Source organism: Schistocerca nitens, chromosome 2 (assembly GCF_023898315.1).
Source record: "Schistocerca nitens isolate TAMUIC-IGC-003100 chromosome 2, iqSchNite1.1, whole genome shotgun sequence".
Lineage (NCBI taxonomy): Eukaryota > Metazoa > Arthropoda > Insecta > Orthoptera > Acrididae > Schistocerca > Schistocerca nitens.
Window position 1 is genome coordinate 781,992,108 of NC_064615.1, and position 13,548 is coordinate 782,005,655.

The following is a 13,548-nucleotide window of genomic DNA, read 5'->3' on the forward strand; positions in this document are numbered from 1 at the left end:
GGTGTAGTTCTGTAGGCAATAGCAAATATTTTTCCATGAAGGCTTTGACCATCATGTCTGGCAGTGAGATAAATGTGTTAACAGTTATGGTGAATACTTTATTATTTTGAAACAGTTCACTTTTTTCCATCTGTATTGCTTTCATTTGACTGCCCCTGTTAATTTTATAATTTTCCTTTTGATGCAAGTCAATATAAGTATGTGTAACCATATACACTGATGGCAGAAAACCTTATAAACATGGATGGAGTTTTCAATGTAAACAAGGCATGACTTTGGGAGCTCATTTTATTAAAATTTTGCTAGTCATTTCAGAGCCAGAAACAGCTTAGGAGATTTAAATTGCATGTGGAAAAAAAAGCAAGGGAAAAAGAAAAGAAAAAAAGTGCATCAACGAAATAAGTGGATGCTGAGAGTCTTGTTAGTGCTGTAACTAGCACTGTGACATAAACAGTATCTCAGTCTGGTTAACCAACTCCACACAGGTACAGCACATTAGACATCTTTTTGGAAAACGTGAAGTCAGCAGTTGAAATGTTGTGTACAGAATGCAATCAACTCCACTAGAATCCCAAGAACATACCTAGTCAGTCAACACAACAAAACCTCAGAAATAAATATTCTGAATTGCTGAACTATGTTTCTCCTTGGGCAGTCCAGTTAAATTGTACTCTTGATATGTTTCCAGTACTTTTCCTTTGAATGGTACAAACTTTTAAATATGTTTCAGTCATAACTCATTGTAAGCAAAAGTGAGTGGTTCAACTGTTAGGTTTGCAAATAACTTGAGAAGTGACAGTCTTTGATTTGATTACAAAGAATCTATTGAATGTACATCAGAGTTTTAGGGAATGGTGTCAATTGCCCCCTTTGGATGTAGCCATATTTGTAAAAATATTACATAATTGCTTTCATACTAAAAGTAGGCAACATTAGTTCAGAAGCTCCAGTTAAGTTAAAATGTAATGAAGTAGGAATTTATAATGGCCAGTAAGTTGTTGACTTTTGGAGAAATTAGCAGCATAAGCAAAGAATATTGAAGTGTTTACAACTGTTTGAATGTAAACTATTATACCTATTACCTGACCATGCTATTATTACATGTGACCATTATGGTAAACAAAGTACGGTGGTGATTAAAGATAACACATCACACTATGAATGCTTCCAGGACAGTTGTGCATTTACAGTCAAGTGGTTCACCATATCCTGTTGAAATACTATGATAAGCCAACCTAAGTGCCCTTGCTACCATGCACAATAATATTGTTGTTGAATCTGTCATTTAGAAACAGCTAGCTCTTGAGTATCAAAATATTGATTATGCTACATCCCTTGTCTTAAGAAAATTCTAGCCCAGAGTAATTCATATTTTAAGGAAAAAAATAAGGTAATAGATAAACATTACATATTGCATCAAGGTTTGCTTTGTAATCTTTAATTTCATGGGTAGTTCTGAGAAATAAATTAGCATGCAGAATAAATAAATGTAACTTTCTGTGCTGTAGGAATGTGTTGCACAAGTCATAATGTACACCACTTTTCCACCCCAGTCCTGTTGTGCACAGTTCTCTTCTCCCCGTTTTCCAGTTTCATTATGTACTTGTTGAAGTAATTAATAGTTATATTATCTGAAACTTCTAGCTGTTATATTCTTAAAAAATTGATTTAATTCCAGAAAATGGAGAGGCGGGAGAAAATTGAACAAATTGTTCGTGAAAGAGAGAGACAAAAACTTGAAATACATCAGAGAAGGTGGTCACGCCGTGAGGAGGCTGATTTCTACCGTACGGTTTCAACTTTTGGGGTTGAATTTGACAGGTATCTGGCCACACATTTTGTGTCTGCCTTTGTTATTTGTTAATTATAACTGTAACCGCAAAGAAAGTTTATTCTCTTATCTGAAATTCTTTTGATGGTACTCTTTCTTTCACCAAACATTTATTACAGTGTTGTACCAACCTGTTTGCTGTGTTATATTTTAGTACTTTAGTCACATAAAGTTTCTGTTTAATACCTCATATGTACATTTTAAATGCAGTTTAATAGCTTTTCACAGTTAAAGTTTTATTACCATCACCAACAGTGTGTCAGTACAAAACCTGGAGAGGATTACATTTACTGTCTCATTTTGTCAGTTCAGTGTCAAAATTTTGATTGTGAACTTTCTTTAAATAAAAATACGCCAGTGTGTTAAAGCTGTTGCAGACAGCCTGATTGTGATGGAATAATTTAAATTGGTTGGCCAGAAGTGAGTTATTTCCCAAATGTTTTAGATGTGTGTTTCCAGTACTCCCAAAAACAACATTTCAACAACTCTATTAAAGAAAAACTGTGCCAGATATGTTGAATCTCTGCATATAAATGCAGTTCAAGTAAGTGATTTGGAAACAGATAGTCTTACTTCAGATGAGGAGGGCTGAATACGTTTTTGAAGTATTTCCTGAGAATCAGCTGAGGTCATATCGGTAAATGAATACATACAATGTAATCAGACAGATTTAAAAATCTACTCACGAAGTAATGGTAGGAGAACACGCTTATAGAAGGTATCACGATTTCCAAGCTTTCAGAGTCAGTGGCTCCCCCTGGCAGAAGTGTTGAAGGGGAAGGAAGAGTGGTGAAGGAAAAGGACAGGTGAGGCTTATGAAAAGAGGTAGAGTTCGAAAAAGTCACCCAGAACCCTGGGTCAGGGGAGGCTTATTTAAGAGTTCAGAAGGAAAGACTGATTGTTGGGGACTGTCTCCAACCTCCTGTCATTGATTTTGTCGGCCCTGGCAGAAGTGTTGAAGGGGAAGGAAGAGTGGTGAAGGAAAAGGACAGGTGAGGCTTATGAAAAGAGGTAGAGTTCGAAAAAGTCACCCAGAACCCTGGGTCAGGGGAGGCTTATTTAAGAGTTCAGAAGGAAAGACTGATTGTTGGGGACTGTCTCCAACCTCCTGTCATTGATTTTGTCACATGTTGTATACTGACATAGCGAATGATTTCCAAGGCTTAAATTAACCTGTCAGAAATGAAAAAATATACATTACTTCTATACCACACTTTCTGTTGTACATTATGCATCAAAACACAAATTTGATACATGTATTGAGCACGGTAGACATGCCTTACAGTTGGAATAAATAATCTCATTTCATAGTTCCTGAAAAGTTTCTTGGACCATGGCCATACAACCTGGAACACTCAGCAGCAACAATGACATCCAGCCGTGAAAGCCTTCAATTGCACTAGCTCTTTATAAAGAGCTATCAGAAGCGGAGCCCCTTAATTGTAATCTATGTCCACAATAGTACAAATCTTAAAAGTCTGAGGAAAATATTATTTCAGGTGAAAGTGGACGTAGGGTTCCCTTTCAGTTTTATTGGTGATTTGAGAGAGTCCATGAATAGAAGTAGTTAATATCCATGGAACAAATTTCTTTATTCATTTCTTTCTAATTGTTTCAGACTTAAAATAACCCTCTCTCTCTTAGTAAACCTGTAATAAATCATCATGATCTATGTTGCTAACCTGGGACACAGCTCCTGTTAAATGTTGTCTACCTGACAACTTTTAGGGGGGCAATAAAAATTTCATTTTCAGTATTTCGTACAGTTATTGACCAAATTTAAAAAGTTAAAATACTGTCATAATCTACTCATTAAGAAATATAATCTTATGCTAAAGATTTAGCAAAGTAAGTAAAGTGTTACAGTTAGAAAACTTGTATGTCTTGAGGTAACTTAACTTGGGGCACACAAATTACCCAGACTATATTAACCCAATATTTAAGATGAAAGCACATAGTGACTTCCAACATGATTTAAAACTTTATCTTGCTGATATCACACACAAAACGATAAAGGTGAAAAGTTTTATCCCTTACTACATTTTCGCTGTTCGTGAAGTAAAACTGCATCATCAGGCATGACATTTTAATTTATGACTTATGTGCTACAAACTCTATTTTCAGCACATTTTTCAGACAGTATTCACATATATCATTGAATTTACCTGCAAAATTGCATCATTGTACAACATAACAGTTATGAAGAGATGACATTTTATTCATAGGTATTCGTGTCGACATATTAAAGTGTGCAGTGATTGCAATGGAGTGAGTGTAGGCCATGACTGCTTTCACAGGTGCTCCTACCTTTGGTGGGATAGGATAAGCCTATGGTGGGACTGGAGTAGGCTGTGCTGGGTAGTAGCTTTGATTTGGCAGGTCTTGCACTTGAGTCTTACACAGATATGTGACCTATGTTACAAGGCATTGGGAATGGGAGTGGCGCAGGAATGGACCAGGATGTTGTGTAGGTTGAATGTGCAACAGATGCGTAAAGAAGGATCTCAGGTAGGATGTCCCTCATTCCCTGGCATGATGATTGATAATCATAGCCCTTGTGAAAGATATGGTTCAGTTGGTCCAGTCCAGGCTAATACTGGATGTTGAGGGGGCTGCGTATGTTGACCAAGACCTGCAACCAAATGCCCAAAGCCTAGCCTCTCACACCAAAGGTACAAACCAAATCCTCCAACAACACTCCACCATACCCACCTCTTTACCACCTTTTGTCACCGTTAATGCAAGCTCCCTATACATCATCCCCCCTCAGTATATGGTGTTTCCGCTGTCGCAGACACTACAACCCCCCCCCCCCCCCCCCAGTGCTCTCAGATTTCTCACCCACCACCTCATTCCCCATGCACCACACAAACTGTATCCTCACTCACAGCTACTCCTCTCATGAGGGGAAGGTGCATAAATAAATCTGCAATACAGCCATGGGCACCTGCTTCGTAACCCCCCCATGCCAATCTTTTTTCTTGGCCATCTAGAGGAAGCATTCCTAGTCTCCTAAAACCCAAAAACCCCTTCTGTCATTCTGGTTCACTGATGATATCTTCATGATTTGGACTCGGGGGGTCAAGACCCTGTATCATCATGCCTTCATAACCCCAACACCTCTCCCATCTGCCCACCAGGTCCTCTTCAGTCCAACACACCACCTTCCTGGATGTTGACCTCCACTTCTCTGTTGGCTCCATCCACAATTTTGCTCATTTACAAACCCACTAACCTCCAACAGTACCTGCATTTTGACAGCTGTTACCCCTTCCATACCAAAAATTGCTCCTGTACAGCCGGCTACCCATGAACGGCATATCTCCAGTGATGAGAATTCCCTTGCCCGATATGCTGAAGGCATCACACCCATCCCTATACCACTGCCTCTGCCAACCCCTTGGCACATGGGTCACATCACCTGTGAAAGACTCAGGTGCAAGACCTGCCCAATTCACCCACCCAGCACATCCTACTCCAGTCCTGTCAAAGGATTTTCCTACCAATCATAGACAGGGAACCTGTGAAGCCAGCCTTGTCATATACCAGCTCTTCTGCAGTTTCTGCTCAGCAGTATGTATGGGCATGACTACATACCACCTGTCCACTGGAATGAATGGCCATCGCCAAACTGTGCCCAAGAGCAGTGTTGACAGCACATTCGTGAAACACACAGCTAAACAGAACATGCTCGAGCTCAATAGTTGCTTCACAACTTGTGCAATCTGGATCATTTCTTTCAGCACGAGCTTTTCTGAACTGTGTAGAAGAGCGTTATCCTTCATATATATCCTTCACTCCTGTAATTCTCCTGGCCTGCATCCTCTAGAAGGGTAGGCCACAGAATAAATTTTAAACCAGAACTAATGAAACTCTGACATGGTCTAGTGTTTTTGAATTAAAGTTTAAGTGTTGTGTGATCCTGTTGGTTAGAATAAGTCTGCCATCTTGTTTGTTAGTGAGTGCTTTGCTTTCTTTCTAAAGAGGGCTTTGGCCAAAAACATATGAGACCATTCCTTTCGCCAGCTGCTCGGCGTGAGAGTTTCGCTTCACAGTATATTTATTCTCCCTTGAAGTTTGTTGTGAGTAATTCACTGCATTTCAGCAGGAACAATTATGTACATATTTACAATAACAAAAGAAAAAATATGATATTCATTACACCACATTAAGGTTGTCTGTAGCACAAACAGAGGTTCACAACATTGCAACTAAAAGTTTTGACCACTTACCTGTGATATAAAATTCGTGAAAGACTGCAAAATAGAATTCGTGACAGACTGCAAAATAAAATTCGTGACAGACTGCAAAATAAAATTCGTGACAGACTGCAAAATAAAATTCGTGACAGACTGCAAAATAAAATTCGTGACAGACTGCAAAATAAAATTCGTGACAGACTGCAAAATAAAATTCGTGACAGACTGCAAAATAAAATTCGTGACAGACTGCAAAATAAAATTCGTGACAGACTGCAAAATAAAATTCGTGACAGACTGCAAAATAAAATTCGTGACAGACTGCAAAATAAAATTCGTGACAGACTGCAAAATAAAATTCGTGACAGACTGCAAAATAAAATTCGTGACAGACTGCAAAATAAAATTTGAGACTAAACTGAAAACGTTTCTCTTCAACAACTCCTATTCTGCAAAAGACTATCTTTATTGTAATGTGTAAATGTTGTTGGTAGGAATTACTAACAAACATCTTTCTATCGCTTAAATAAGCAGAGTATCCATTTTATGGGGTCGAAGCATTTTATACCATACCCTTAATTGCATTTAATTTCAAATGGTTCACTTCATTGACATGCACAAGATATGACAGCATGCCCTGCTTCATTCGTCATTGCACACAGTTGTGGGCTATCAAAGAACGTGTAGATATATTTTTTACAAATGTTGTGCATACGAGTTGAGAACTGGAAATGTAAGAAACAAGAAGCAGTACCCGCAAGCATTGGTTTCAGAGTTCCAGCTTCATTTGATATTGATACAAACACAGTAGAAGTGGTATTAAGGATTAGAAGAGCATGCTTTTCACATCATTTCGTTCTCTTCTTGGTTATTGAAAATACATTTAAAAAAGTTAATGAGGCCAAATGTGTCGTATTACTAGAGCAAATACACATTCAGGAACAGAAAAAAGTTTGAAATTACCTTCCTGACGCTGTAATATTCATGTAAGCACTGTAATTTTTTGTACTTAAATTGGTTGTTGTATGCACACGACAGAAATAATTAACAAGAAGCAATTGTAAACAGTAGTCTGTTAATGTTTTGGGCTATTTAAGATGGTGGCCGGCGAACCCACACTGGCTACAAAATAACATACAGCATAAGCCTATAGTGCCATCTCCCTTCTATTTTTGCCTCCATAACATCTGAGGCAGAAGCAAAGTGACGTGCTCGGGAGCAAAGAATAAAGTGGGCATCACCATTGCTAGCAGCAGATACCATGCACAAGTGCAGTTTGTTTCCAAACGAGAACCACAAAGCATACTGTCAACATTCACACTGTTGTGCTGATATTTTCTTTGCAGTACAGGTACATAAATAAATGGCAGTAAGAAATAAAATTAAATGCAGTTACTCTGTAACGAGCCCAGAAGACTAGGGTCACAAACAAGAATACTCGGAATTTTAGGAAACTGTATGTTCCATGTAAAGAAATGGATTTGCAAAGTATAATGTTAAAGGGAGAAGTCTAATTACTGGTCAGCACGAATCATACTGACAGGCAGTGACTGAAGTACTTCCCTGGTAATAAATACCTTGTGAATGATGGGTATGTTTATTTTTTACTCAGTTACATTTTATTTACTCTACTTCATCTGCATTTTTTTTTACAATAGCCTGCTCATGTTGTGCACATCATGGATGCAGTTGAGTTTCGGAGTGACGGGACAGTATAATCTTACACTCCAGTAGTAGATAATCCACTTGGCATAGTTCTGTTGCTTCCCATTGAATGCATATTGCTGTTGGCCACTTAAATATATTTTTTTATTTTGTACTGAATACCCTGGACAAATTTGTCTCTTGCACAGAAATAAATATAGCTTTTAGAGAGGGAATAATAAAAGAACTTAACTTGAGGTTTTCTCAGTTGATAGCCTTCAGTCTTTCATGTTAGTTTATTACTTACAAAATTCATTGAGAGTCTCACAAATTAAAAACCATCTTTCAACAGACATACATAAAGTTGGGAGAGGAAACACTAGCTTTTTAATGTGGAAGTTCTTTCATATGGGAAAGGTAGTGTTCCAAAAAGTAGCATGTTGCTACCTCATAGAATTTTTCTCTGCCTACATTTATCTGCTCTTCCTCTGGGGTTTTTCACTACACTAAAGACATTAGTAGTACCTAAACTTTTTGCATAGAGTGAAGGAAGCAGAACCAGATGCCCACGAGAAAGCCATCTTTGTAGTTGCCTAAAGTGAAAGTATTGGAAGCAGCTATTTGGAAGTTTATCTTAGTAACTGAGCGGTTGTTGCTATATGGTACTTATCACCTTCAGTTTGACTTATCGTAAGAAATAAAATTTCAGTGTTTTTAGTACTTCTTCCTGTAATTTGTAAAGTTCTTCTGTTGTATGTAAACCTTGTGAGAAGTTATCAATTGAATCAGATGTGTATTTGTCATGTTGCAGGAAACGGGGTAAATACGACTGGTCAAAATTCAAATCATTGTCAAGATTGGAAAAGAAATTTGATGATACAATCACAGAGTATTACAAAGCTTTTGTAGCGATGTGCAAGAGAGTTTGTGGAATGAAACTCTCAGAAGAAGAAGGTATTCATTGTTTTGTTAATTGACTAGATCATATGAACATAAACTGAGTTAGGATGTTTCCTGGTATGAAAATAAATAAATATATATATATATATATATTTATATATATATAATTTTTTTATGCAGAATTTGCTGATATCCCTGTAGAGCCTTTGAGTGAAGACAAAGCTCGCAGGATGTTAGAACGAATTGAATTGCTAAGTAAAATAAGAGAAGAAATAATTGTTCACCCGCAGTTAGATGAAAGATTAAAATTGTGCCAAGTGTCTGCAGATATACCTGATTGGTGGGTGCCTGGTAAACATGATAAGGATTTACTAATTGGTGCAGCCAAGTAAGAAATAATATTAAACTCTTTTGAACATGAACTGTATTTTCTTAATTTTTTGTTCATAAGTGTTTGTAGAAGTGAATAAATCTTATTGATATTTTTATTTTAATTTGTTGCAGGCATGGTTTAGGCAGAACAGAGTTCTTTATTTTAAACGACCCTGAATTAAGTTTCTTTGATGTACTAAGGAAACATCTAGCCATAGATCAGCCACTTCCAGAGGCAAAAGAACATAAACAGCTAGATGAAATTAAGTATGAGCGGCCTGAAGATATTCTTAGAACAGACAAGAATGAGATTATTGTGAAATTAGAAAAAGGAGAAGGCACATTAAAGATAGAAAAAATAGGAATTAAGAAAGAAATGAAAAATGAGGAAGAAAAAAATCAGTTCAGGGAAAAAGAAAATGTATCTCAGGGCCAAAATATTGTAGAATTAACATTACTTGCGAATAAAATTAAAGCAGAGAATGAGGAATGTACACAGAGTTTTGATAAATCTGATAATGAACAGGGTTCCAGTAACACCCAAAAAAGTGAATCAGCAAATAGAGAAGAGAAAGAGAAATTGACGTCCATGGATAACAACAAAACATCCGAGGAGGACACAACAGAGCCAGTGAACTGTTCAATTACAGAAGTGAATAAAGCTGAAGTGGTTTGTTCAGACAAGGTGCAGGATCTTCAACAGGAGGAAACACATCATCAGCTGGGTCACACTTTACAGTGCCCTGCTGCAGAGAATGAAATATTAGATACACAACAAACAACAGAATCAGAAGAACCTAAAGACATGGAAAAAGTTACATCAAATGAAGATCATGCTGAAGACAATGATCAGAATAATGAACAAGAAATTGACATGGAAGTTTCAGATTCTGTTACAGAACCTGATCTTCTGAAGCCTGAGGATAGAAACTGTCTTGATAACAATGATGGAGAAATGCAATCTGCATCAGCTGTTGAGAATGAAGAGACTGACAGTAGAACAAAAGATGAAATAATTGCTCAGGAAAAAGATAATGAGATGAAAACTGAGTTCGAACTGAAGGAAGTAAAGCAGGAAGGAACTGACCAAGAACAAATCGTCTCGAATGAAATTGAGAGACCTATATCAGACCTGAATGTCAAGTATGAAACTGAACTGAAAAGGACATGCAGCAGTTTAAAGCGGGCTGAATCTAATGATCAGGAAGATACTCAAGGAAAGGCAAGCAGCAGTGCTCAAACTCCAGATTTGAAAAACGTCTTCCCAGACCTGGAAGTTATCCACCCATTAGCACGACTAGCTGAGATTGATACATTTGTCTTAGGAGCAAAACAGAATAGCAATGCTGGCTCGTTGGATTTCTCTGAACCAACAGTTGCGCAATTACTGGCACAGAGCTACCAGAATCCAGTGAAATGGCCTAAGGTAAATGCTGTTCTATTGTATCCAGAGCTATAGTAATAGAAATTAGCCATTGAAATAGTTTTATACTGTGATTGCTCCAGTTATGTGCATGTTGTTGTTGTTGTTGTTGTTGTTGTTGTTGTCTTCAGTCCTGAGACTGGTTTGATGCAGCTCTCCATGCTACTCTATCCTGTGCAAGCTTCTTCATCTCCCAGTACTTACTGCAACCTACATCCTTCTGAATCTGCTTAGTGTATTCATCTTTTGGTCTCCCTCTACGATTTTTACCCTCCACGCTGCCCTCCAATACTAAATTGGTGATCCCTTGATGCCTCAAAACATGTCCTACCAACCGATCCCTTCTTCTAGTCAAGTTGTGCCACAAACTTCTCTTCTCCCCAATCCTATTCAATACCTCCTCATTAGTTACATGATCTACCCACCTTATCTTCAGCATTCTTCTGTAGCACCACATTTCGAAAGCTTCTATTCTCTTCTTGTCCAAACTAGTTATCGTCCATGTTTCACTTCCATACATGGCTACACTCCATACAAATACTTTCAGAAACGACTTCCTGACACTTAAATCTATACTCGATGTTAACAAATTTTTCTTCTTCAGAAACGATTTCCTTGCCATTGCCAGGCTACATTTTATATCCTGTCTACTTCGACCATCATCAGTTATTTTACTCCCTAAATAGCAAAACTCCTTTACTACTTTAAGTGTCTCATTTCCTAATGTAATTCCCTCAGCATCACCCGATTTAATTTGACTACATTCCATTATCCTCGTTTTGCTTTTGTTGATGTTCATCTTATATCCTCCTTTCAAGACACTGTCCATTCCGTTCAACTGCTCTTCCAAGTCCTTTGCTGTCTCTGACAGAATTACAATGTCATCGGCGAACCTCAAAGTTTTTACTTCTTCTCCATGAATTTTAATACCTACTCCGAATTTTTCTTTTGTTTCCTTAACTGCTTGCTCAACATACAGATTGAATAACATTGGGGATAGGCTACAACCCTGCCTCACTCCCTTCCCAACCACTGCTCCCCTTTCATACCCATAACAGCCATCTGGTTTCTGTACAAATTGTAAATAGCCTTTCGCTCCCTGTATTTTACCCCTGCCTCCTTCAGAATTTGAAACAGAGTATTCCAGTTAACATTGTCAAAAGCTTTCTCTAAGTCTACAAATGCTAGAAACGTAGGTTTGCCTTTCCTTAATCTTTCTTCTAAGATAAGTCGTAAGGTTAGTATTGCCTCACGTGTTCCAACATTTCTATGGAATCCAAACTGATCTTCCCCGAGGTCCGCTTCTACCAGTTTTTCCATTCGTCTGTAAAGAATTCGCGTTAGTATTTTGCAGCTGTGACTTATTAAACTGATAGTTTGGTAATTTTCACATCTGTCAACACCTGCTTTCTTTGGGATTGGAATTACTATATTCTTCTTGAAGTCTGAGGGTATTTCGACTGTCTCATACATCTTGCTCACCAGATGGGGGAGTTTTGTCATGACTGGCTCTCCCAAGGCCATCAGTAGTTCTAATGGAATGTTGTCTACTCCCGTGGCCTTGTTTCGACTCAGGTCTTTCAGTGCTCTGTCAAACTCTTCACGCAGTATCGTATCTCCCATTTCATCTTCATCTATATCCTCTTCCATTTCCATAATATTGTCCTCAAGTACATTGCCCTTGTATAAATCCTCTATATACTCCTTCCACCTTTCTGCCTTCCCTTCTTTGCTTAGAACTGGGTTGCCATCTGAGCTCTTGATATTCATACAAGTGGTTCTCTTCTCTCCAAAGGTCTCTTTAATTTTCCTGTAGGCAGTATCTATCTTACCCCTAGTGAGACAAGCCTCTACATCCTTACATTCGTCCTCTAGCCATCCCTGCTTAGCCATTTTGCACTTCCTGTCGATCTCATTTTTGAGACGTTTGTATTCCTTTTTGCCTGCTTCATTTACTGCATTTTTATATTTTCTCCTTTCATCAATTAAATTCAATATTTCTTGTTACCCAAGGATTTCCATTAGCCCTCGTCTTTTTACCTACTTGATCGTCTGCTGCCTTCACTACTTCATCCCTCAGAGCTACCCATTCTTCTTCTACTGTATTTCTTTCCCCCATTCCTGTCAATTGTTCCCTTATGCTCTCCCTGAAACTCTCTACAACCTCTGGTTCTTTCAGTTTATCCAGGTCCCATCTCCTTAAATTACCACCTTTTTGAAGTTTCTTCAGTTCCAATCTGCAGTTCATAACCAATAGATTGTGGTCAGAATCCACATCTGCCCCTGGAAATGTCTTACAATTTAAAACCTGGTTCCTAAATCTCTGTCTTACCATTATATAATCTATCTGATACCTTTTAGTATCTCCAGGATTCTTCCAGGTATACAACCTTCTTTTATGATTCTTGAACCAAGTGTTAGTTATGATTAAGTTATGCTCTGTGCAAAATTCTACAAGGCGGCTTCCTCTTTCATTTCTTCCCCCCCAATCCATATTCACCTACTATGTTTCCTTCTCTCCCTTTTCCTACTGATGAATTCCAGTCACCCATGACTATTAAATTTTCGTCTCCCTTCACTACCTGAATAACTTCTTTTATCTCGTCATACATTTCATCTATTTCGTCATCTGCAGAGCTAGTTGATATATAAACTTGTACTACTGTAGTGGGTGTGGGCTTCGTGTCTATCTTGGCGGGAGGGAGGTGGATCCAACTTTTTAACCTCAAGAGAACTTGCATGGAGCCAAAATATGGTTAAATTGTGGACCTCTCCCGCCCGAGTAAATTTTTTTACCTTGCCAACAGAAAACACATGGGATCCTTCTTGTAAAGCTTAAAATTTTCTATACTTTGCACTACTCGAATATAGTTTTACGCCAAATACTTAGGAAGATGCAGAGCTTCAAAGGAATGATAAAATTCTCACATTATAATAATAATTAAAAAGATGGGTTTCAGCAATGTAATTTTAATTGCATAACTTTCAAAAAATGACAATGGTTGATGCCTCTAATGGCCAGTTGTTAACGTCAAGATTAGCTCCCACTTATCCTCAATGGAATGCTCATTTCTGCTGAGGATCGTAAAAATGGCGGAAATAGAGTTTTTCATGGTAGATGATTTGAAGTGTCAAAATTTGACAAGCGCAGAAACACATCCAACCTAAAAATATTTTTT

The 13,548-nt window shown here is 37.9% G+C and overlaps 1 protein-coding gene across 1 annotated transcript in view; it reads left to right on the forward strand.

The window, feature by feature from the left end:
- Positions 1-13,548, forward strand: part of LOC126237034 (chromodomain-helicase-DNA-binding protein 7) — a 322,661-nt gene that overhangs the window by 263,155 nt on the left and 45,958 nt on the right. Inside the window, exons 30-33 of the mRNA XM_049946794.1 lie at positions 1,679-1,821; positions 8,486-8,628; positions 8,755-8,962; positions 9,079-10,372. Of these exons, the coding sequence (XP_049802751.1) occupies positions 1,679-1,821; positions 8,486-8,628; positions 8,755-8,962; positions 9,079-10,372 (1,788 nt within the window). The remainder of the gene's footprint in view (positions 1-1,678; positions 1,822-8,485; positions 8,629-8,754; positions 8,963-9,078; positions 10,373-13,548) is intronic.